The sequence below is a fragment of the Salmo salar genome, chromosome 03 (assembly GCF_965601325.2).
Source record: "Salmo salar chromosome 03, fSalSal1, whole genome shotgun sequence".
Taxonomy (NCBI): Eukaryota; Metazoa; Chordata; class Actinopteri; order Salmoniformes; family Salmonidae; genus Salmo; species Salmo salar.
In genome coordinates this window covers 50,362,956-50,389,337 of record NC_138293.1, presented here as the reverse complement: position 1 = coordinate 50,389,337, position 26,382 = coordinate 50,362,956, and the positions used below count along the sequence as shown (strand labels likewise).

General features: G+C 40.9%; 1 protein-coding gene across 1 annotated transcript in view; it reads left to right on the top strand.

The window, feature by feature from the left end:
• Positions 1-13,029: 13,029 nt before the first annotated feature.
• LOC106600630 (solute carrier family 26 member 6) overlaps positions 13,030-26,382 on the top strand; it is a 29,879-nt gene continuing 16,526 nt past the window's right edge. Inside the window, exons 1-13 of the mRNA XM_014192131.3 lie at positions 13,030-13,817; positions 15,657-15,796; positions 16,578-16,688; positions 16,822-17,162; positions 17,408-17,560; positions 18,138-18,220; positions 20,109-20,256; positions 21,546-21,659; positions 21,769-21,846; positions 21,924-22,019; positions 22,368-22,474; positions 23,025-23,094; positions 23,918-24,010. Coding sequence (XP_014047606.2) covers positions 13,678-13,817; positions 15,657-15,796; positions 16,578-16,688; positions 16,822-17,162; positions 17,408-17,560; positions 18,138-18,220; positions 20,109-20,256; positions 21,546-21,659; positions 21,769-21,846; positions 21,924-22,019; positions 22,368-22,474; positions 23,025-23,094; positions 23,918-24,010 — 1,674 coding nt within the window. The 5' untranslated portion in view covers positions 13,030-13,677. The remainder of the gene's footprint in view (positions 13,818-15,656; positions 15,797-16,577; positions 16,689-16,821; positions 17,163-17,407; positions 17,561-18,137; positions 18,221-20,108; positions 20,257-21,545; positions 21,660-21,768; positions 21,847-21,923; positions 22,020-22,367; positions 22,475-23,024; positions 23,095-23,917; positions 24,011-26,382) is intronic.

Sequence of the window (26,382 nt, the reverse complement as noted above, 5' to 3'; positions counted from 1 at the left end):
ACTGGTCGTCTGTCCTCCATGTCAGTTTCCCATGCTTCATCGTATATTTCATCGAGCTCACTGGTATAATTCATGGTCACATGGGGTGGGTCTTCAGGTGGATAGTAGGCATTGAGCGTTTGTATCCATGGCTTCCATTGTTGGAATTCCCTACAGACCCTTGGTGAGTCCGGGTCTGGGCTGAGAAGCTTCAGCCAGTATACATAGGCCTGTTCCTCCTCTTCCTCCTCTTCGCAGCTACCCATGTATAACATTCGTGATGTTTGCTCAGCAAGGGTCTGTCCTAGTATTTCCATCGGGAGGGTGGTTGCATGCAAACCTTCGGAGCTACAGTAGATGCTACATCCTAATTTTGAAAGGAGATCTCTCCCCATCAGTCCAACTGAACACTCAGGGTTATGTAAAAATTGATGTGTAACTTCAAGGTTATCCCATACAACTTCTAGTGGCACCGTAAAATACTTTCTCATTATAGCCCCGGAAACCCCGGAGAAAGCTTGTGTTTTGTTAGTAAGTTGATATGCTGCTTGCACAGAAGACCACGTGCATCCGGTGTCAATCAGCATATTTTGCACCTTTCCTCCTATCATGCACTTCACCACCGGCTCCACATCCGGGGGAAAGGTGTAGATTCTAGTGGAGGGGAGCTTGGGAGTTTCCGGGCAGCTTCATTGTTCAGTACTATATTCTCCAGCCCATGCCATGTTGGGGACTAGTGTTGGGTTTGGTACGGGCTGATATTGCCCCTGGTCTTGTACTGGCGATTGCTGGTACCATTGTACCTGACTACCTCGTCCTCCTTGCCAGCTCCCACGTGCCCGAGGAGCCCACTGTCCTCGTCCCCTAGGTTGACTCACATATCCTCCTCCTCTAGCCTGGTATGGTTGTCTAGGCTGGTTGCAGTGTCTAACCAAGTGTCCGTATGCTCCACAGTTGAAGCACCCTTGGTTCCGATACCCAGATGTGTATGGTTGGTTTGGTTGGTTTAGAGAAGGCATGTACGCTGGTTGTTGATACCCAGGTCCTGAATATACTTGGGGAGCGGGGTTTGGACCAGTATAAACCATATTTACGGGTGGTGGCAGGGGTTGATACGGAGCGACAGGTGCCCGTTCCGGTGCCATCAGTCCTGCCATAGCCTGAACTACCGCAGCTACTGTTGCCGCATCTGGAGTGGGTGTTAGAGGGCCAGTCACGGGCGTACTGGTCACAACCATTTGCTTACCGGGCTTATCTTCCGTCAGCTGTTTCTTCAGCACTTTCTTTTGTAGCTGTTTAATTTCCTCTTCTTCCTTCCGTTTACCTTCTCTCCATCTCTCCACATGATGTTGGGCTATATCAGTGAATTCCAATACAGTCTTTGCAGTGATGCCTACCACTTTCTCACACTCAACTCTCACGTGTTCTGGAAGCCCTTCCAGACAGCTAGCCAAAAATAAATATTTTGTAGTTTCCTTCCCTGGTTCCTCGTTCCAGGCCTGTCTCCACAGGCACTTGGCCTTTTTCATATACACTGGTACACTCTCATCCACATCCAGTGTCAGAGTTTTCATCAATTGAGGTCTTGGTTGGGTCGGGTATTTGCGTCTTATGGTCTCCCATATCTGTCCACGGTGCTGATCAAATCGGGTCGCTGAAGACACCCTACCTCTCACTCCCCCTGTTATAAAGATGTCCCGGCATTCTTGGTCGCCCATACATCTGTTCATCACTGTTGCCATGTCTCCTATTGTCAGTTCATCTGCAGCAGTTAAGCTTTCAAAAGCTTTAATCCATCTATCTCCAGATTCCTCCGGGGCTGGGAGAGCATCCACCAGGGCTTTAATGTCTCTATGGGCCCAGGGCTTATAAACAGCACCACCCCCTGGCGTGTCTCTCATCGGGTATTGGCCCCTGGTTTCCTTTTCCCGAGCTCTTGCCCGAGTGTGCATAGCAGGGGCATCGCATTGCTCCCATACATCTCCTTCAAATGTTCCACATATTATCTTGGGCTCTCCCCCAATTGCCTCCTCACCTTCTTCCCCCATGTTTATATAATGCCTGCTGGGAGGTGTGCCTGATCTGTTTATCGGTGATGGAGTGCTCGCTCTTCTTCGTTTCCTTTCCTCGTTCAGATCTCGCACAGTTTGTTCCAATTCCTGCAACTGTATTGCCCCTTTTTTTACTTCCTCTTCCAGCTTTTTCACATTCATTATTCTTTCTTCACGCTCCCTGTTCTCCACTTCTCTGTTCACTTGCTCCATCGAGCTCCAGTCCGAGTTCACCAGGCCCCCTCTTTCACCGTCACCGGTTAGCCTCATACAGTTGTCCTCTTCCTGCATTCTGGACATGTTAGTAACCCCTTCTCGTATAGCTCTAGCTGCTTCTAGCATTACCCTTACCTCCTGTCTCCGATCGCCCAGATCACTCACTTTCACCCACTTCTCCCCCTCTTCCTCATTTGGCCTCTTGTGATATTGGACCTGTCCCGTAATATCCAGTGTTGGTGCCATCAGCTTTGGTGCTTCGTACGGGGGTGGGGCCGTAGGTAAAACTGGGTATAATCTGTGTTTTTCTTTCTTATTCTGCTTCTCCTCGTTACTTTGTTTTTCTTCCCATATTTTCTTAAGTTTTTCCAACATCGCCAGTCCTATTCTCTCCTTTAGTCTGGCTTTCTCCATTGTTTCCTTGATTTTACCTTTTCTGGGTTCTCCTTCTTTCTTCCATTCCACCTCTGCTTTCTGGGTTCTTCGCTTCAATGTTCCCAGTATTCGCCCTGGCTCGCCTCCTGTGGGAACCCCATCGGGGGATAGTATCAAACCATCCTCTATCCATTCCTTATAAAGTTTCTCTCCCCGTCTCTTCCATTCTTTCCCGTTGTTTCCTCCGTTGCTCTCGAGTGTGGATTTTAGAGCCTTTAATATTCTCTCCGCTTCTTCACTGGTAGTCATGTTTTTGTTTTACCGTATTATCCCCGTGTATATTTTACGACCAATTTAATAATCAGTCCGTCATGTGAAGTATGTTAACCTATTTATTTAAACCCAATTGTTCCACTTTATTCAGTTAAAATCGCCGTCTATTATAACCTAATTATTTAAAACCGGTCTTATACAATATAAACAACCATTCAGCATTAAACTAAATAATAATCCATACTATTTTAACCCCAATGTCAAAACCGTGTTGCCTCACGTCAAACGGCAACCATCCAATAAAATAATAGTCTAAATTATTCCACCCCAATTAATTAAATTTGTGTTATACAATGTCAGACAGCAACCGTCACATCGAAATATAATCTAAATTAGTCCAACCCATTTGTTTAAATTCAGATTATACAGCGTTCCTCATCAAACATCAAATTATTTAAACTCAGTGTTGTACAGTGCACGTCAATACAACATCAATATACAATCAAAATCAGTGTTATACAGTGTCCGTCAATAAAACATCAAATTCAATCAAAATCAGTGTTATACAGTGTCCGTCAATAAAACATCAAATCCAATCAACATCCAAGTTATTCCATCCCTATTAATTAATCTCGGTGTTATACCGTGTCAATCACTAAACACAAAATTAATTGATAAATCAACCCGCTACTAGCCCACCTATCTAAACTTGGTGTTCGTACACTAGACAAACATCAAATATCAAATAAATTGATAAATCAAGCCGTTCTTCACCGTTTAACATTTAAACATTAAAACAGCAAATGAATTGATAAAACAACCCGTTCTAGCACCCCTTTTTCAAACGTGGTGCTCATGCACCCTCAACCATTGAACATTTAAAACACCAAATAAATTGATATATCCCTATCATTGCCCACGATAACCCATAGATGAAAACATATACTCTACAAACTTAACCACACCCTTAGTATTTCAAATTCAGTAATATTTGTCCGTTAGCGTCAACATTACCCCACCATTCAAAACATATACGCATGCCCGCACGCAGTACATGCCTTGCAAATAGCTACAATTATCGTCCTATCTAAAATATTCCTCCCGTCTTTTATTGCATTTTCGTTAATAGTTTCAAACAGTAAACTATTCCCTATTATTCCACGCCTAAATTTATCATATTATTTTATTTCCAATCCTTTCATTATACCATCATTCTCTTATCTTTAAATCCTCAATTCAGTATTCCTCTTATACTTCGCCTTATAACCTCACCTCCTTTCCCAAGAATTACTCTACCGAACCCAACCGCACCTTTATATGAGCGAATCTTGCCGGTCATCCAGTATTCTTATCTAAAATTTCCCGATCTTTGTCGTGGTAATTCCTCGAACCTAACCGCACTTCTATATGTACGAATCATTGCCGATACCAATTACAAACCCAATTATTCCCTATATCATCGAACCTAATCGTATCCTTCCTTACGAATCTCGCCGATAGATTTCAGTATTCTCCCTGAACCTAACCGCACCTTTTATATTTTACGGATCTCGCCAAGTGCACAATACTCTAAGGTACCATTAATAACAACACATCTACCACAGGTTTGCATGTCACAATGGTGACTATCAAATTTCTTATCTACTCATAATAATTCATAATTTTGTTCACTTTTATCGAACAGGTGCTTCACAAAAGTAATTTGGTTAAAGCCAATATGCAGATCTTTAGTTATTATAACAATAGGTGTCTGCTTACCTGTTTTTAGTAGTCCGGACAATTTGTAAAGCAGACCGTTCCCCGAAAGCGAAGTCCAATTGGCTGATTAAATGCTCAGTGTAGACGTTCTATATACCAGACCGTCGGGGTTCACCATGTTAATGTCGCGACAGTTCGTTTCTGGTAACAGAACAAATTAGTCAGCACATAGTAACTTCTGATTTAGCTGTACTTTAATTAATGCAAACACGTGTGTGGTAAATATGTCGTTCATATACGGTCTCTCTGTGACACCTCGCAGGGCAAACAGGGAAGAGAACGACACCTCCTTTGTTCTCTCTTTTATTCTCTGACAGAGTTAGTTCCCGCTCAATGCTGGCCTGTCAGAGGGAGGAGGAGCGTGGTTTAAACTTGCTCCTCCTGTCGTCGGCGTGCAGGCTGATCCCAGCGTCGTGACGCACTTCCTGTTGCCGGTTGTAGTTCTTCTTGTCTTCAACAGTTGATTTACTCGTAGTTTATGTACTTTGCATAGCTTCCCCAGTATATTATAGAAGTTATGCATACAAATAGCCAGTTCAACCCTAACAGGGGGAAGACTCATGTATTACAGATAGACTTTATAGGGCCACTCCCTGGAAGCAGGGGAAAGACCCATGCATTGCAGATAGACTTTATAGGGTCACTCCCTGGAAGCAGGGGAAAGACCCATGCATTTAGTCTCGGAGGTGTAAACATACAAATCAACTGAGAATGTTAAAACCTCTTACATCTAGATGTTCCGCTAGCGGAACACCTGCTCCAATATCCAATGATAGGCGTGGCGCGAATTACAAATTCCTCAAAAATACAAAAACTTCAATTTTTCAAACATATGACTATTTCACAGCATTTTAAAGACAAGACTCTCCTTTATCTAACCACACTGTCCGATTTCAAAAAGGCTTTACAGCGAAAGCAAAACATTAGATTATGTCAGCAGAGTACCAAGCCAGAAATAATCAGACACCCATTTTTCAAGCTAGCATATAATGTCACAAAAACCCAGAAGACAGCTAAATGCAGCACTAACCTTTGATGATCTTCATCAGATGACACACCTAGGACATTATGTTATACAATACATGCATGTTTTGTTCAATCAAGTTCATATTTATATCAAAAACCAGCTTTTTACATTAGCATGTGACGTTCAGACTAGCATACCCCCCGCAAACTTCCGGGGAATTTGCTAACAATTTACTAAATTACTCACGATAAACGTTCACAAAAAGCATAACAATTATTTTAAGATTTATAGATACAGAACTCCTCTATGCACTCGATATGTCCGATTTTAAAATAGCTTTTTGGTGAAAGCACATTTAGCAATATTATAAGTACATAGCCCAGCCATCACGGGCTAGCTATTTAGACACCCGGCAAGTTTAGCACTCACCAATATCAGATTTACTATTATAAAAGTTTGATTACCTTTTGTTGTCTTCGTCAGAATGCACTCCCAGGACTGCTACTTCAATAACAAATGTTGGTTTGGTCCAAAATAATCCATCGTTATATCCGAATAGCGGCGTTTTGTTCGTGCGTCCCAGACACTATCCGAATGGTAAAGAAGGGTCGTGCGCATGGCGCAATTCGTGCCAAAAAAAATCTAAATATTCCATTACCGTACTTCGAAGCAAGTCAACCGCTGTTTAAAATCCATTTTTATGCCATTTTTCTCGTAAAAAAAGCGATAATATTCAGACCGGGAATGTCCATTTAGCTAAACAGAGGAAAGAAAACAAAGCTTTCGGTCGACGCGGGCACGAGCCTGAGTCTCACAGTACTGTAACCATCCACTACCCAAACGCGCTACTTTGTTTCAGCCAGAGCCTGCAAAGCCACGATTCAGTATTTTGCCGCCTTCTGAGAACCTATGGCAGCCGTAGGAAGTGTCACGGGACAGCTAAGATCCTCACTCTTCAATAAACAGAGACAAGAAGAACGACACCTTGTCAGACAGGCCACTTCCTGCATGAAATCTTCTCAGGTTTTTGCCTGCCATATGAGTTCTGTTATACTCACAGACACCATTCAAACAGTTTTAGAAACTTTAGGGTGTTTTCTATCCAAAGCCAATAATTATATGCATATTCTAGTTACTGGGCAGGAGTAGTAACCAGATTAAATCGGGTACGTTTTTTATCCAGCCGTGAAAATACTGCCCCCTAGCCATAACAGGTTAATCATGCTTTATTTTCTGTTCATTTATAAGTAATTTCAAAGTTTGTATAATGTTGAATGGTATGGAATTACTATTCAAAATGGAGTGACTGTTGTGTTCTAGTTTGAAATACTTGCTATACTAGAAGTTCATTATTACATGTATAAGAAATGTATATGGTGGGGTCAATGGAGTGTGGATAAGTAATAGGAGTATGGAAGTTACTTCGTGAGGAAAAAGGTAATCACTTGGTTGCAGTCACTGATAAGGTTGGCTAGCCGTGGATTAGGGAGGAGTGAGGAATGTGGGCCCAGGTCAGGTCAGATGAAGGAACAGTTTTATTACACACATCATTTAACTTCCTGCCTGGCAACAGAGATGTATTGGCTCTCTAGATGTACAAGGAGAAGACTCCGCCTAATAGGAGGGTATAAATACTTGTGCTGGTCGAAATGTGGCTTTGTTTGTTCAGCTTTGACCCATTGGGTGAATAAACTTGGTTTAAGCTTTGACTAGTTGTCCATTAGTTTTGAACTCTTTCAGAACCAAACATTGGTGATTCAATAAAGGGAAAATGGAAAAGGAAAACATTACCCTGCCAACTATTAACACGAATGAAAAAATAAATATCACCACACCATTCCACTATTTTAACGCTATCTAATCCTACACCAGGCCAACGAGAAGACAGAACAATACCATTCCACACCACCTGTAACTCTTCTGCAGTAAAATCTCGTAAGGTGCCACCACATATTTTTTCTGTGATGTACGTTCCATTTCTGCAGTTGATAACCATGTCTATGAACGCTGAAAAACCAACCTTACTGATGCACATATTATTCCAATCACTGTATTTTCATTGGCCTACTCACAGGGATCCTCTCAGGATTCCTCGCCCTGTACCAATCTTCCCCTACTACTCTCTTCATTGCCTCAGCATATGACACCTTCTGTACTACTCTGATCCTGACAACCTCAACCTGTCTTTCCCTTACCGGACACTTCTGATATCAGCACCATGGGTACAACTACAGTTAACTTTTTCCACCGATACTACACTTTGCTTTGTCTCATGCCCTCCTGCACACTTCTCACACCTAGGAACCTCCCTCCTTCACACTGCTGCTACATGACCATAAGCTTGGCACCCAAAACACCATAATGGGTTTGGGACAATAGCTCTCATGGGATAACTGACATATCCTAACTTGACTTTCTCGGGCAAAGTCTCTGCATCAAAACTCAGCAGGACAGACAGTGTCTTCTCTGTTTCACCGTGCTCTCCACCGGGTCTGCGTCGCACCAAACGGCGGCCGTCACATACTCCGGGAATCTTCAATTTCAGTTGATCTTCCTCAACACTTAACGTCACCCCAGTTATCGCTCCTTTCAATGTCACCCTAATCCAGAGAGCAAAGCAAGTCACAGTTCTTGTCCCTTGGTGCATGGTTTGGTAAATTACAAATATTTTTAACACAAATGTTTCCTTAACAAAAACAACATTTTCAGTAACAGTTACAAAGACTTATTATTTGCTATGACTGTGATGTGTTTATTTTTTATCAACCTTGGTTGAATGCACTGACTGACTATAAGTTGCTAAGGACAAGAGCGGCCGCTATTACCTAAATGTAAAAGTGAAAACTTTCAAAGAACACTGGGTAATATGTCGCTGCATGGGTAATTCCAGTAATATACTGTAAATTAGATTACAGCAACATTTTTGGTACTGTAAAATGGATTACTGTAAAATGGATTACAGTAGCTCTACTCTACAACAAATTACACATTTCTGCCAGTAAGTTAATGTAGATTTTACAGGAAATTTACAGTGTACCAAAATCAATGTTTTTATGTACTACTTCCCTCAATTCGATGCAGATTCCACCCCCCACCACCAATTACTACACAAACAAACTCATGCACTCATATAAGAATGCTCATAGACATTCACAAACACATTGAAACGTATACACATGCACAGTCACATTGAAATGCGATTGGCATTCATAAAACCTTTGAAACCATTCAACATCATTTTCAAAATAAAAGTTGCAATAGAAAACACCTTTACTTAGGCCGGGATTCAATACGATAAATTGTTCAATGGTTAACGTATTACCTTTTCCCGTTTATTATTATGTTATCTGGTGGTTATTACATTATCAGGTGAGTAGCAACTTTTTTGATGAATAACGTAATAACTGATCATGTAATAGCATACTAAAATCTATGTTTTTATGTATTATGTCCTTTATTTTGATTTACATGGAATAGTCCCAAAAGTGCAGAACCAATCAATCTGGCACGCCAGGCAGGCCAAAGCAAATGTTAAAAGTATTTCAAATACTATTTCAACCAAGATCTGGAAAACACCAGGGCAATTCGTGTCATTTGAAAATGTTTAGTAACCTTGCTGGAAACCTGAAACCTTTCATTAGCTACTCAAGCTAACATCTTGGCTTAAGCTCAGCAGAGTCTATCAAAGTATTTTATTGCGCAGAATTATCCTCGTCAGTAACACCAGCAACTGTCCAATTCAATCCAACCAGATATTTCTACTACAAAGTAACTTGTAATACTGTAATGAAAACAGGCCTTTTGTTTAGAAGATTACATATGATTGATGCTGTATTAATGTGGTATGAGGGTTATCATGAATGATGCAGTATTGCAACATTCATGAAGGGGTTATTAATTATTTAAAAAGGGTCTAATTAATGCATTATGGTGTACCCCCTTTTGTGTTGCCAAAATACACATAATGTACTGCTATATACCCACACATACAGGGTGTGCATGTGTATAATGGAAACATGTATTTTTGTTGTTACCGTGCCCAACCCTATGACACACCAAACACAATAATACAGTTTTCACATACAATCACTTCCTGGAACTGTGGTTGAAAGTAGCAGAACAACAATGATCAAATAAAATTTGAAAATATATTTTTTTCCCACTTTAGTACTGAGTGTATTTAAACTTGAGATATCCCTTTTCAACAGGAAGGGTAAATAAAAATCATTGTACTATGTCTTTAAATACATTTGCATAATGTCTGGTAATTTTCTAACATTTGTACCTGAATTACATATCTTAGACCCACTTTTGCAAAACTTTAAATATAATTGTAATCGATGAATACAAAATTAATTGTAAAGTGTTTTGTTCACAGAACATTAACACTTTGTTTTCATCAGAAGAGGTTGCAAATTTGTTCACTGTTTATGGAAATCAGTAAAAAAAATCTGTAAATACTACTACACAAAATTGTGAATGGCTTCATCAGTAGTCAATCAGGTATAATATAGGGAAAGATCTAGGCAACGGGGACTTTCGATTTGTATGATTTTTTTACAACACTGTGGACATGCAGAGATACTTATAATGAAGTTGGATTACTTCTACTTCTACGTATCTTTGGGTTACTCCTACATGTACATATGTCTGATCTTAATTTGAGCCAGTTTCACACAGCAGGAAAATATTCCTGCAGCAACAAGAAATGTCAATTATAATGAATGAAAAGTTTGTGGTCGTACGTACATCCTTAAAAACATACTGTAGATGCTGGGCTAATAAAGAATTCTAATGTAGAACACGAAGGCCTGCACACTGTTAAAGCTCCCAATTCACCACTTTCTTGACCATGCTTTGACCCGAAACGAAGATCCGTTTCGGATGGAAACGTTGTCAATAAAGCGGTGAATTGGGAGCTTTAACAGTGTGCAGGCCTTCTTGTCATATACGATTATAATTAATGGACATTCTTGAGGGGTTGATACATTTTTTGTTAGGGCATATCAAGTCTGACATTTTAAAGTGGAAATGACATTTTAGATGTATTTTTAAACCATGAATACACTACAAGTTTTCATTTCAAATTCATGAAAGAAGAGAATGATCAAATTAAGATAGGGCATCTGTAAGTCATCATCTTCAACATTGTGGCCTTCCATTACAGAGCGTTGCTTTGGTGGAGTTGAGGCTGATACATTCATATCAGTTGTGTTCCTCCACTGTATTCACCATTCCTTATTTTCATTGGGGGTTGTGTTTATGCTTGCTGAAGTAAAGTCTACAAAACTATGAGCAGACCAGCCTTTATATTGAATACATGGAATTGGATTGTGATGAATGAATCCTGAACACAATGTGATTATTTTCCATTTTCATTTTGATCAGGAATTATATATTTTTAATGTTAAACCATTTCGTGAAATTCTACACTGTTTCTTCACAGGAGGAATCCATATGTATGAACAGAACACATATAATTTTCTTAGGTTCTGCCACAATAAATTATATTGAACTGGAGTACTCAAATAAATTTAAAAAAGTCCAGAAAGAAATATGTGTTATGTGTTAAATATGTTATCTATATGCCAACAATGCCTAATTTATCATTACAATTACAGATAAGAAATCCCAATTGCTAAACTGCTCAATATACTGTATATTCAGTCAATAAAAAAACAAATGCCATTTAAGATTGATTTATTGAAACCGTAATATCAGCTGGTTATATTGTGGAACACGATCATCAAAAAGGTGGAGCTTGTTTGTAGAAGCCTGTGGCTGTGACATAGCCAGCCTTGTTTTGTTAATTTAGTAGACGGATGATTCTTATTTCCCAAACCCTGGTCACAGTCAAGACACACCTATTTTATAGTAAAGAAAATTATTTAAAATAACAGAATAAAATAGAATAGAACATTTTTCCAAATGAAAAAAGATTGCAGTGCAAAGTGATGCGCATCTCAAAGAGTGATCATTTGAAACGGGGCTCAGTTTGGCGAAGTTGAAAGACAATTTTTCCACGGTTACAAACCAAAATTGGTCTTCTTTTCTATATACATATGTTTGATTTATTTTATTCTGCTTGTTCTTTGAAATTTTGTAAATGGGCAATTCCATATTGAACACTGCATGGTATTACGGCCACAGAATCTGTTTGGCAAGGAATGTAGCTTGTGTATCACATCAGTTAGATATGTTTTTATAGGTATTTATTTCTGTATGTCTAGTGGGTGCTTGTGCGCATATTCATGACAAGTGTGTAGAGGGAGGTGTCTGAACGCAGTTGAGTGAGTGAGACACAGAGGAGAAAGGGAATGTACAGAGAGGAACTTGGCTTGGTTTCTTTTTTGTTGTGCAAAGGCACATGTAGGCCTATGGAACACTAGAGTCCATGCAAATTAATTTCAAAATGTGTGATCTCTGTTTTAAGATCGAGTTTTGTCGTCCGTCGAAACTCATGCACATCCCTATCTCTAACATGTTTTTTTTTTAAAGCGCTGTCACAGTATCACCATGAAAATGTTTCAAACCTGTCCCAGCAGCATACGTATTTGATCCATATAGGGTAGAATTTACTTATTTGGTTGATTTTACTTACCAACAAAGCAGAACTGTTTTATCGAGGTACAAATATTCAGTGCTTTCTCATTTTGCGCATAGGCACAGCATACAGCTTGGCAACATTGTAACTGCCAAGCGGCCACAGTACACTTCCATATGGGGCTCTTGCTCAGGTGCCTATGTGTTTGTGTGTGTGTACACATTTCAATGACGTTTGGTAGTTTGGTGAACACACTTACGTGTCTTGTATGAGTTTATGACTATTCTGTTACTTTGGTGTTCGTGTGTTTCTATGACTCTGCATGTGCGTAGCCTACATTTCAATGAGTGCTTATGAATGTCTGAGTATTAATGTATGATGTGCATGAGTTTGTTTGTTGGTGGTGTTATGTTTATCAAACTGAGGGAAATAGTACATAAAAATATTGATTTTGGTATTTTATTACACTGGTTGAAGTTATTACCATCTAACAAGTAATTACATTATTCATCAAAACAGTTGTTACGTAATACATTTACATTTTACATTTACGTCATTTAGCAGACGCTCTTATCCAGAGCGACTTACAAATTGATAACAGTTGTTAAGGCAAAAAAAAGTTGTTATATCAACCTTTCAACATTTTATTACATTAGCCGGCAAGTTATTACATTAACCAGTTTTATTATTAACAAAATTGAAAAGTTATTACATTAACTGTTATTCATTTGATCACCCTGACATAAAACTTGTAGTGTATTTTAGGTTGAAAAACTCTTCTGAAGTTTGTAATTTCCACTTTGAATTTTCACACTTGATTTTCCTTTCCCGAAAAAAACCTACGAAAATGTACATTTATTACAATCCACATAATAATTCACATTTCCTGTTGCTGCAGGATTATTTTCCTGTTTCAAAGTAAGATCCCATACTGTAACTAACTGCAATGTTGTTGATCCATCCCCTGTTTTCACTAATCACAGTGGTAAATCCCAGCAACAAATAAATGTGTATTTGGGTTTATTTGGCTTATCTATAACCAGCTAATTTTCTTGGGAACAGTAATATTTAGACAACATGATGCCAAGTGTGTTGTTTTTACATAAACAGCCACTCCTTTCCCTTTTTGCAATATATCACACCTGAAGATATTTTAACCACAAATCTCAATGTCCTTATCCGAGACCGAATCAGTCAGCCAAGTCTCTGTTAGAACCAGAATATCAGGGATTGTGTCCTGCACCAGATATGAAGAAGGTCCAACAGATACAAACAAAGACACAGCCAGGAGTACACTCAGACTAGCTTGGAACATAGAGTAGCTTCTTGTTTTTTGTACCTCTTATCAGGGTGTTTGACAGTTTGATGATAATTGTGAGACTGCTGTTTTGGAACAAGAGGTTTCTCCTCTGTACACTGTTTCAGACTAAAAAGACAGACAAAGAGACATAGAAAGAAAAGAGAGAGACACATAAAGCAATAAACACACAGACATTCAGTGTTGGAAGACAGCCATGGGAGTTAAGGAGCAGAGGGCTGGGGAGTTTTACGTGGAGAGGGATGTTCTGAACGAGCTTTGCTTGGACGAGTTGGCCAGAAGACGGACTCACTCCACCAGACCTCTCCTGAAGGAACGGGTGAAAGATTCCCTCAGGTAAGATAGTAACATCCCACTGGGCACAAACTAGTTGAATCAATGTTGTTTCAATGAAATTTGTCAAGGTATTGTGATGTGGAATTTAGTCAAATACATTGGATTTGCAAAAGTCATCAATGTAGACTGTTATTTAGAGGGTGAAATTTCAACAAAGGGATTATGTCATGGTAACCAATTTTCAACATAGACAAACCAAAGAGACAAAGAGACGCCTTCAAGACCGCCTAGCGGAACACAAGTACGACATACGGGTAGGCAATGACGACTACCCCATGGCAAGGCACTACACGTCCTTACACCATGGCAACCCTGCCTCCCTACAAGCTATGGGTATTGATCATATCCCGGCCTCTATTAGAAAAGGGGACCGTCTTAAACAGTTAAACCAAAGGGAAAGTTTTTGGATTTACAAACTACAGGCCACTAAATACCCGGGTTTAAATGAAGATATGGATTTCTCACCCTTCCTGTAGGGTTGTGATGGGTCCATTTGCTGTCATCTAGTGGACATTTTGCTCAATTGCCCTCAGCTATGTTTAGACTCTTGTTGTTCATGTTTTGCTGTGTTCTAGTGTACTATGGAATATATTACTTTCTTATTCTTGACACTTCTCCCAGCCATATTTAAGGTTAGAACTACCTTTTTAAGTGTTCTGATACTTCTAGCTTGGATAACATAGCTACAGTATTTCACTTTAAAGTGTGTATACTATTGCTTACTAGGTGTGTCCAATCAATTTTAACCACTCCCTCTTCAAATTAGGGCTAATTGGAAAAGCTGTTCAAAAGAAGACGTATTATTTCTTTGTACTCCCTGACGAAGGCCATGCAGCCGAAACGCGTCGGATTTGAAAAAACATTGTTTCTATTGAACATGCCATAATAATAAAGGCATTTTAATTAATTATATGAAGAGTGCCTTGGTCCTCCTTTCTTTTTGATGACCAACTCACCCCTTTTACCAAAGAGCACCTTCTGTCTACCAACATTTACTATTGTGTACCTTAGTAGCGCTTCCCTTCCTCCTCTTTCTAATAATTACAAGTCAATTTGACCGCAAGAATCCCAAACAGATATACTATTTGACTAAAACATAATCATTTCAAAACTTTCTTGCATTTTTATACGATCATGTCACTCTACTATGTGTGGGAATACTTGGGAGCAGATTTCAAAAATGTAAATCACCTGGAGCTGATTTCCTGGTGTTTTTACAGTCTTTTGTGTCTAATGACATAAGACAATTTTGGGGACCAAATAAAACCACTCGTGGGCCAAATCCGGCCAGTTGGGGAACCCTGCCTTACAACCTCCCCCCTACATTGTGGACTTCAAACCGCGAGCAGCGCAAGTGATTTATACAAAATCTGAGTGTACACATCTTATTAATAGTTTGATATGCTCAAACTCAGAATCAATTGAGCTTCCCCAAAATAATATGTTCAATGTGATAGAACATTTATTTTAATTGCCGAATTTCGCCTTTTGTCAAAATCCTATGTAGGCGTACTCCCTTGATTTTATCTACAGCCCTATGGCACAGTGTTACCAGCTCTATGTGCCACTAAAGGAGATGAAACCTGGTCCTGAATGGCCACAGTGTGTGCTGGCTTATGTTCCAGCCTAGCTGTAAGACTCCTGGTTAGTTTAATTAGATGTGTAAGAGATGGAATGGAACAAAACCCTGCACTCACTGTGGCACTCAAGGAGCTGAGTTGCCTGCATGCCCTATCCACCAACTTCAACACACAGCAGACACATATCCGTTGTCACAAATGGATAACAAAAATGTATTATTCTTTTCTCCACTTCTCCAACTCTTCCCCCTGGTCGCAGGTGTTCAGTGCCCAAGCTGAAGCGTTCTGTGCTGAGCTTTATACCTATCCTGTCATGGCTGCCTTGTTACTCAGTGAGACAAGACGCACTGGGAGACCTCATATCTGGCATAAGCATTGGCATCATGCACCTGCCTATGGGTCTGTACCACCTCTACTGTTTGAACACACACACAGGGCCCAATCCTAACTTGAAATCAACAACACATGGTGGAAAAAGTACTAAATAGTCGTACCTGACCAAAATGTATAGAAAATGACTCAAGTAAAAGTGAAAGTTAACCAGTAAAATACTACTTGAGTAAAAGTCTAAACTATTTATTTAAAAATGTACTTACTGTAAGTTCAAAAGTACCAATTGTTATACTTGAGAATATGTCAAGTTAAATTCTTATATTAAGCCAACCAGACAGCAGCATAAAAAAAACTCCAACAATCTGAAATAATTTACAAATGAAGTATTTGTGTTTAATGAGTTCGCCAGATCTGAGGCAGTAGGGATGACCAGGGATGTGCTCTTGATCAGTGGAAAGATTTGACAGTTTTCATGTCCTGCTAAGCATTAAAAAAGTTCTCAGTTCTTTTGAGGGTGAAGGAAAATGTTAAAAAAGTACATTATTTTCTTTAGGAATGTAGTTGAGTAAAAGTAAAAGTTGTAACAAATAGAGATATTAAAGTACAGATAGGCCTCCCCAAATAAATTACTTAAGTAGTACTTTACACCACTGAGTACTTAGTCACGTCAGCCACTGCATGTAACCACATGTAAATCTTTAATTGATAACAATGCTTGAGGTATGTGAAAGCATGATTTACACAAGTTGATCTCAAGTTAGTGTTGCATCTCTTTGGGCTGAGAATACTACATGATAACTATCTATTTTAGACTATGAAGACTGACATTTCTGTAACGTTTCCCCAGGTTTGGCCTATGCTCTCCTGGCCTCGGTGCCCCCAGTGTTTGGCCTCTACACTTCCTTCTACCCTGTACTCATGTACTGCATCTTTGGCACCTCCAGACACATCTCCGTAGGCAAGACAGAGTGTGGAAGGGGGGAAGGAGAAAGAGAAAGAATTTGAATGTTTTAATATAATTTGGTCGAAGGAATATGCTAATGAATTCACTAATATGATCTTGTGTGTGTAATGTGTGTGTGTTCCCTCAGGCGCATTTGCTGTGACCAGCATCATGATAGGCACCACGACAGAGAGGCTGGCCCCAAACAGTGCCTTCATGATTCTAAATGGAACCAATGGGACTGCAGTTATAGATGTAGTAGCCCGTGATGCCTTCAGAGTACAGATAGCAGCCAGCACCACTTTACTGAGTGGGATCTTTCTGTTTCTGCTGGGCATGATTCGGTTTGGTTTTGCGGTGACGTACCTGTCGGATCCCCTGGTGCGTGGTTACATGACAGGAGCAGGTATACATGTGGTACTTTCCCAACTCCCAAACTTCTTTGGGATCCGCACTGGACGCTTCTCCGGACCGCTGTCTCAGGTCTATGTGAGTGGTACACACAACACATCCACACACAGAAACAGATGATTCACACGTACAAAAGTTGTAAATGTTTTCCAACTACTGCATGTATGCAGAAACTCTCTCTCTCTCGCTCTCTCTCTCTCTCTTGCTCCTCATTCCTCTCTCTCTCTCTCTCTCTCTCTCTCTCTCTCTCTCTCTCGCGCTCCTCATTTCTCTCTCTCTCTCTCGCGCTCCTCATTTCTCTCTCTCTCTCTCTCTCTCTCTAGCTCCTAATAGATATCTGTAGACATCTGCCAGAGACTAACATTGCGGCCGTGGTGGTAACTCTAGTGGCCTTGGCGGTCCTCATAGCGGTCAAAGAACTCAACATTTACTATGAGAAGAAAATGCCTGTGCCTGTTCCAATAGAACTCATAACGGTAAGTCCTCTACACCAGGGTTAACCAAACTCGGTTATTTGAATAAGCTGTGTAGTGCTAGGGCAAAAACAAACACGTGGACCAAGTTTGGGAAACCCTGCTCTACATCTAACACCTCTCTGTGTGTTTCTGATTATTATTCATACAATCATCCTCAAGTCTTTTGCTCCTCATTCCTCTCTCTCTCTTTTGGTCTCTTTAACGACACGTTTAGTGAAAACCACTAGAGGGCAACCTGTCACCATGGCTGATAGGAGAGTAAGGCCAGAAAGTGGTTCATCTTATTTTTAGTTTAATGTTCCATATTTGCACATAATTTTGTAATTTCGTCAAGAGGAGTGTATGTGTCTCTCTGTGTGCATGTGCCCAGTTAGTCACATTGATCCAATAAAATATGGTAAAATGATTAGTTGTGTTAAATAATCGGCCTGTATTTGTTCATGGATTCCAAACACAGCAAAGCCACACAGGGTCTGAAATAATGATTTACTCACAAATGCACATGTACACAACAGGACAAGCGATGTTGTGTTTTTGTGAGCATGGTAACTTATGTGTGTCTATGTGTGTGTTACAGATCATAGTAGCAACACTTATCTCTTACTACTGCAAACTGAACAGCCGATACAAAGTGGCCGTCATCGGACAGATCCCCAAAGGGTGAGTGTTTATGAGTGTGTGTTATGTGTTAGTGTTTGTGTGTGGGTGGGGGATTTCTAAGATCAGTTGAGTCCACAGGAGAAGAGGAGAGGAAGAGGGAAGATAGGGGAAGGTGATATGGTGTAGTTCATTGGGAAAGAGTCATCCTATTCGCCTTGTTCTGGAACGTCACAGTGATCGCGGTGAGTTAGTTGCAATTGTGTTTGTATTTCCGGCAGCATTTGTGCGACGCTAGCGCATGCAAAGTGGTACTTTTAGTTGAGAGCTTAATAGTTTTACACTGACAGAACCGCACAAAATCCTAAAATTGATCAACATGACAAGCATTATATGTTCAGTACGAGGCTGTCACAATAGTTGGATGAAGAGACAGTTTTTACAATAGCAATGTTTTGAACACCAACCTCTACGTCGATTTGAATGGACCTGTGAGCCACATACGACCTGCATCCACCTCCTAAAGACGTGGAGACTTTGCGGTTTTGGCTCAAAGCGTTGAAACTAAAGAAATCACCAAAACATCCCTTTGTGTGCTCCTACCACTTCTTTGACAAGAAGCCTACAGTGGAGCATCCTTACCCAGAGAAATGGCTTGGCTACGATGCTCCACTCATGAAGAAGCATTGGGTGTTGGTCAGGCAGTCATCAGTGACAGGTAAGCAAAACGCTTGAAAAGTTTTCTTGCTTTCATTTTGTGTCTCCCTCTTGCATTTGTATCTATGCACAGTCTCAATATAACCATTTATTTCCTCTACAACGCAATAATAAAAAAATCCAATTTTATATATACTTAATTATTATGATTATTAAATATTATTAGGAGCGTCCATTTAGCATGGTGTTTTTTTGTTATTAACTGTCCATTGACTTGTTTAACAAGCCATACTGATTTCTTAACAGATGACACAACAGGCTCAAGTGTTCACCAAAGTGAAAATGGAGATTGGCCAACACAGATAGAAGGAATGGATATGCCTTCAGAGAAGGATGCCCAAACCCAATGGGAAGACCCATCTCTAAGTGTTCACCAAATTGAAAATGGGGATTGGCCAACACAGATAGAAGGAATGGATATGCCTTCAGAGAAGGATGCCCAAACCCAATGGGAAGACCCGTCTCTAAGTGATCACAACTACAGCTCAGGTGATCATGTAAAGCCCACCACCTGTGAGGCAGGGACACAGTGCCCAGCAGCACCTCTCTACAAAACCCTGCTGAGGAACGAAGCACTCTGTCGACTGCATACAGGCTTGTCTCTTGCTGCCTTCTCTACCCTGGAGGAACATCTTCTATCCCTCTACAAAGGCAGCTTTCAGTTGGACTTGACAGACCAACTCCTGATGACACTGATGAAGCTGAAGCTCAACTTGCTGCAACAGTAGCTAGTGGAACGTTTTGGTGTTTCCCAGAGTATTGTCAGTTGAGTGATTAGTTATCAGATTGACATGAGACAGTATTCATAAGCTTGATCATTATCACTGGTGTAAATTGATCATTTCATTCTTTCAATTATCAAATCATTTTCTTCATAACAATGCTTTACCTCAGGTAGCCTACAGGTCCTTTATCACTTTGTTTATCATTCAGGTTACTTTGAGCCATCATAACATAGCCTGCGCATTGATACACAATTAAACCCCAATGTAATTATTTGTTTGTGTACATGTTTCAACAGCGGCAAGAATCATGGGGATGTGTTGGGGAAGGAGGAGGGGTCTGTACGAGGCAGTAATCAATGGGATACATTTTTACAGTGTCTTTGTAACCACATAATTCTCCTCTATCCCTTCCTCCCCCTGTCCACTTTAATTTCTCCCTCTCCTTCTCTCCCTCTCCCTTTCTCTCCACTCCTGCCTTCTCCCCATCTCCCTTTCCTCTCTATCCTTAGACTACAGCCTCCCATGTCACCTGACATTAGTCTGTGGGGTTCGGTAGTTGGTGATGCATTCGTAGTAGGCATAGTGGGATATGCCCTTAACATCTCCTTGGGCAAAATCTTCGGCCAAAAACACGGCTACAATGTGGACAGCAACCAGGTGGAACATTTATTTTTTATTTTTATTTCACCTTTATTTAACCAGGTAGGCAAGTTGAGAACAAGTTCTCATTTACAATTGTGACCTGGCCAAGATAAAGCAAAGCAGTTCGACACATACAACAACACAGAGTTACACATGGAGTAAAACAAACATACATTCAATAATACAGTAGAAAAATAAGTCTATATACAATGTGAGCAAATGAGGTGAGATAAGGGAGGTAAAGGCAAAAAAGGCCATGGTGGCAAAGTAAATACAATATAGCAAGTAAAACACTGGAATGGTAGATTTGTAGTGGAAGAAAGTGCAAAGTAGAAATAGAAATAATGGGGTGCAAAGAAGCAAAATAAATAAATACAGTAGAGGAAGCGGTAGTTGTTTGGGCTAAATTATAGATGGGCTATGTACAGGTGCAGTGATCTGTGAGCTGCTCTGACAGCTGGTGCTTAAAGCTAATTAGGGAGAAAAATGTTTCCAGTTTCAGAGATTTTTGTAGTTCATTCCAGTCATTGGCAGCAGAGAACTGGAAGGAGAGACGGCCAAATGAGGAATTGGCTTTGGGGGTGACCAGAGAGATATACCTGCTGGAGTGCGTGCTTCAGGTGGGTGCTGCTATGGTGACCAGTGAGGGGAGATAAGAGGGGACTTTACCTAGCAGGGTCTTGTAGATTACCTGGAGCCAGTGGGTCTGGCGACGAGTATGAAGCGAGGGCCAGCCAACGAGAGCGTACAGGTCGCAGTGGTAGGTAGTATATGGGGCTTTGGTGACAAAACGGATGGCACTGTGATAAGACTGCATCCAGTTTATTGAGTAGGGTATTGGAGGCTATTTTGTAAATGACATCGCCAAAGTCGAGGATCGGTAGGATGGTCAGTTTTACGAGGGTATGTTTGGCAGCATGAGTGAAGGATGAGTGAAGGATGCTTTGTCGCGAAATAGGAAGCCAATTCTAGACATGCACGCACAAACACACACACACACTGGCATGCAGGCAGACCAACAGAGGCATGTGCTTGGGGTTGCTTTGCTCTGAAAGAGTGAGACAGGAAGAGAACACACAGTGTCTGTACCAGCTTACAGCTCTCTGGTCCTGAATGTTTAATGGCCGACACGCTCTGCTCAGTCAAGTATGAAGGAGAAGTACTGAATATACCACTGAATAAGCACTAGGACTTATTTACTGGGGGTGGCCACAAGTAAATAAACCCCAATGTAATTGAGCCTCTGGATTCCTCTAATCTCCCCCCTCTCTTTCACTCTCTTGGTCTTCTTTCTCTCTTTCTAGGAGATGGTGGCTATTGGTCTCTGTAACATAGTGGGAGGATTCTTTCAATGCCACGCTATTGCTGCTTCTCCGTCCCGTACCCTCCTCCAGGATAGCACTGGAGGCAAGACACAGGTAACACACACAGACATACACTCATGCATGCACATACACGTATCTTCATTTGCTAATATTTACGCAAGCGTACACACTAACTGATGTGTGTGTTTGTACATTTTGTCAGGTTGTGGGGCTGATTTCTTCAGTACTTGTGCTGATCTTCATTCTGCAACTGGGGACACTGTTTGAGGAGCTACCCAAGGTATCCATCTCTCCATCACCTCCACTCCATCCAAACACAGACAACACTGATCTGATGAGTGTTTGTGTGTCCCCTAGGCTGTCCTGGCCTGTATAGTGGTTGTGAACCTGAAAGGCCTTTTTATGCAGTTTAAAGACATTCCTGCACTCTGGAAGAGCAATAAGGTCGACCTGGTGAGCAATTTTATTTTTTATTTAACTAGGCACGTCAGTTAAGATCAAAATCTTATTTACATTGACGGCTTACCCTGGGCCAATTGTGTGCCGCCCTGTGGACTCCCAACCAGATGTGATTTAGCCTGGATTCGAACCAGGGTCTATAGTGACACCTCTTATACTGAAATTTAGCATCTTAGACCGCCGTGTATAGATGTGTGAGCAACACATCTATACACTTCATATTTATGTCCTAAAACATGCATCCTAACTTGAGATTAACGTATATGACTCAAATGGGGTTTGGGAAACCCTGATTCCTGGGTATTCCCCATATTGATTACCTGTGTCTCTGCTGTCCCCTAGCTGGTGTGGTTGGTAACTCTGGTGTGTACTATTTTGCTGAACCTGGACCTCGGCCTGGCTGCATCCATCAGCTTCTCTATGCTCACTGTCATCTTCAGAACACAACTGTGAGTCTGAGTGTATTTTATTTGTATTTATTATGGATCCCCATTAGCTGCCGAGGCAGCAGCTACTCTTCCAGGGGTCCAGCAAAATTAAGGCAGTTTATACAATTTTAAAAGTGTGTATGTGTGTGTCCATGAGCACACGTGTTTGCGTTTGTGTTTGTTTGCTTTGTTATAAGAGAGAGTAAGAGGGATTTACCTTTTAACAGTGGTATTCAAACTTTAAGCGGGGACCCCATTTTTTTCGCAATAATTTCTCGCGACCCCACCCCAAATATGATGATACAACCTTAAAATCGGTACATTTACATTTTTACATTAACAAATAACCTTTATTACATTTTAATCTCTTACCGAAATGAAAAGAAACCAGTAAATATCTTTCTCAAAAATGTTATATATTGTCCCATACAAAAATCTGTACTCGTATTATTATAATTTTTGGGGCAACCCTTCTGGTCGCGACTCTTTCTTCCTCTTTCTTCATAAAGTAGATAACATCTGTTCTCTCTCTCTCACGCGCACTCTCTCTCTCTCTCTCTCTCTCTCCCAGGCCGCGGTACTCTATCCTGGGGCACGTTCCTGGGACTGAGCTCTACCTGGATACAGACACATATGAGGAGGTGAAACTGAGGAGTTTACAGGTTTTTTGTATCGCTTTAGTATGCGGTACATTTTCATAACTTTTAGTACAAAACTCAAAACAGATCATCAAAAAGTTAGTTGTCTAAGTACATTTTCAACTGACCAACTACACAAAATCATACAGTCCTTTTTTTCACCAAACTTAATCAGTGTTTCATCTAGAAATACATGTTTCACATTGCAACACATGTTCATATAAAGTAATTGCCTTTCACAATGCAATGCAAAGTTCACACTGCTTTACTAAAATTACGTTGGCAAATACAGTACTGTAATATATGCCATTTACGTAGCAGACACTTTTATCCAAAGTGACAACATTTTTGGTATGTCACCACAGTTGGAATCAAACCCACAACTCTGGTGTTGCTAATGCCATGCTCTTACAAACTGAGCCATGTACAGGACTACTACAATACAAGTACAATACATTACTGTAAATACAATACACCATTACAATACAGGTGGAAGATTTCTGATTGCCATCCCCATGAGCGTACCACATCATGGATGAGTCATGCAACGATTTCAGTGGTTGCGTGGTGAACAAACAAGATTAATGCACAATGAAAGGTTTTGAATGCAAGACTGTCCATGTTACAAGTGTTACCAGTTTGTAGTTTTGTACTAAGAGTTTTGGAAATTCATCCCATACTTTAGAAAATAAAACCAAAGCAAAAAAACAGAACTGTAATATGTAATTAGGTGGGTGTGAGTGGGTTATTCAACAGTGGCTTTTAAAACAGTTTTTAGATTACCATCTATTGAAGTCCCCTGTTTGTGTGTTGGTTTGTCCCACAGGCAAAAGAGATACCAGGTATCACTATCTTCCGTTCCTCCACCACAATGTACTATACCAACGCTCAGCTATACCTGGATGCACTGCAGGAGAAGGTAGTGTGATTGTTTATGACCGGTAGAAGCCCACACCATTCCAACACAGAAAAATCTGCTTTTTAACATACTTAATTAAAACAATTCTGAAGGAAAATGATTTCACTCATATTGTAATTAATTATAGGTCATTTCTCATTGAAATCTGTAAACACTGGGCAGTTACTTTAAATACACACATCAGTAGTCACATTATTAGTACAATTGGCTAATTGGAAACTTGCTTGACTACAAGGGCAATATTGGTCACACCTTTTTTACAGTTGTTATTACTCGTAGCCTATGCTATTTAACAAACTGTAGTATCAATCCACATTGGAACCCTTAAACTGAAGAACCATATCTCCGTTTTGGAACATTTTGGTGATATGGAGTAGTTGTGTAGTCGATCAAATCAAACTTTTTTGTCACATGTGCCAAATGCAAGTGTAGACCTTACCGTGAAATGCTTACTTACAAGCCCTTAACCAACAGTGCAGTTCAAGAAGAGTTAATAAAATATTTACCAAATAAACTAAAGTAAAAAATAATAAAAAGTAACACAATAACATAACACTAACGAGGCAATATACAGGGTACCAGCACTAAGTCAGTGTGCAGGGTACAGGTTAGAGGTAATTTGTACGTGTAGGTAGGGGTGAAGTGACTATGCATAGATAATAAACAGCGAGTAGCAGCAGTGTACAAAACAAATGGAGGGGGGGAGTTAATGTAATAGTCCAGTGGCCATTTGATTAATTGTTCAGCAGTCTTATGGCTTGGGGGTAGAAGCTTTTAATGTCCCAATGGTAGGATAATCGTAAACGTAGGTCATCAATTTCATTTTCCAATGATTGCATGTCAGCAATTAAAATTGATGGCAGTGGGAGTTTACTCGCTCGCCTACAGATTCTCAAAAGGCAGTCCTATCTGCATCCTCTTTTCCTCCATCTTTTCTTCACGCAAATGACGGGGATCTGGGCCTGTCCCTGGGAGAGCAGGATATCTTTCTCATCGGACTCGTTAAAGGAAAAAGATTCTTCCAGTTCGTGTTGAGTAATCCCAGTTCTGATGTCCAGAAGTTATTTTCGGTCATAAGAGACATTTTTTTTTACATTTTAGTCATTTAGCAGATGCTCTTATCCAGAGCGACTTACAAATTGGTGCATTCACCTATAATATCCAGTGGAACAACCACTTTACAATAGTGCATCTAAATCTTTTAAGGGGGGGGTTAGAAGGATTACTTTATCCTATCCCAGGTATTCCTTGAAGAGGTGGGGTTTCAGGTGTCTCCGGAAGGTGGTGATTGACTCCGCTGTCCTGGCGTCGTGAGGGAGCTTGTTCCACCATTGGGGTGCCAGAGCAGCGAACAGTTTTGACTGGGCTGAGCGGGAACTGTGCTTCCTCAGAGGTAGGGAGGCGAGCAGGCCAGAGGTGGATGAACGGAGTGCCCTTGTTTGGGTGTAGGGCCTGATCAGAGCCTGAAGGTACGGAGGTGCCGTTCCCCTCACAGCTCCGTAGGCAAGCACCATGGTCTTGTAGCGGATGCGAGCTTCGACTGGAAGCCAGTGGAGAGAGCGGAGGAGCGGGGTGACGTGAGAGAACTTGGGAAGGTTGAACACCAGACGGGCTGCGGCGTTCTGGATGAGTTGTAGGGGTTTAATGGCACAGGCAGGGAGCCCAGCCAACAGAGACGGTAGCGGCACATCGATATGAATCATCCAGAGTCTTGATATGACATACAGACTATAAGCAAGTAGCCTAGCGCTTAAGAGCGTTAGGCGAGTATTCAAAAGTTCTGGTTCGAATCCCCGATCAAACTTGGTAAAACAAATCTGACGATGTGCTCATGAGCAAGGCATGGAACCCTAATTGATCCTGTAAGTCACTCTGGATAAGAATGACTGCTAAATGAGTTAAGTGCATCTTAAGACAAAGGAGATGATTGTGGACTACAGGAAAAAGAGGACCGAGCACACCCCCATTTTCATCGACGGGGCTGCAGTGGAGCAGGTTGAGAGCTTCAAGTTCCTTGGTGTCCACATCACCAACAAACTAACATGGTCCAAGCACACCATGACAGCTGTAAAGCGGGCATGACAAAACCTATTCCCCCTCAGGAGACTGAAAAGATTTGGCATGGGTCCTCAGATCGTCAAAAGGATCTGCAGCTGCACCATCAAGAGCATCCTGACTGGTTGCATCACTGCCTGGTATGGCAACTGCTCAGCCTCTGACCTCAAAGCACGACAGAGGGTAGTGCTAATGGCCCAGCCCATTCCATCACTGAGGCCAATTATCTTGCCATCCTAGACCTCTATACCAGGCAGTGTCAGAGGAAGGCCCTAAAAATTGTGAAAGACTCCAGCCACCCTAGTCATAGACTGTTC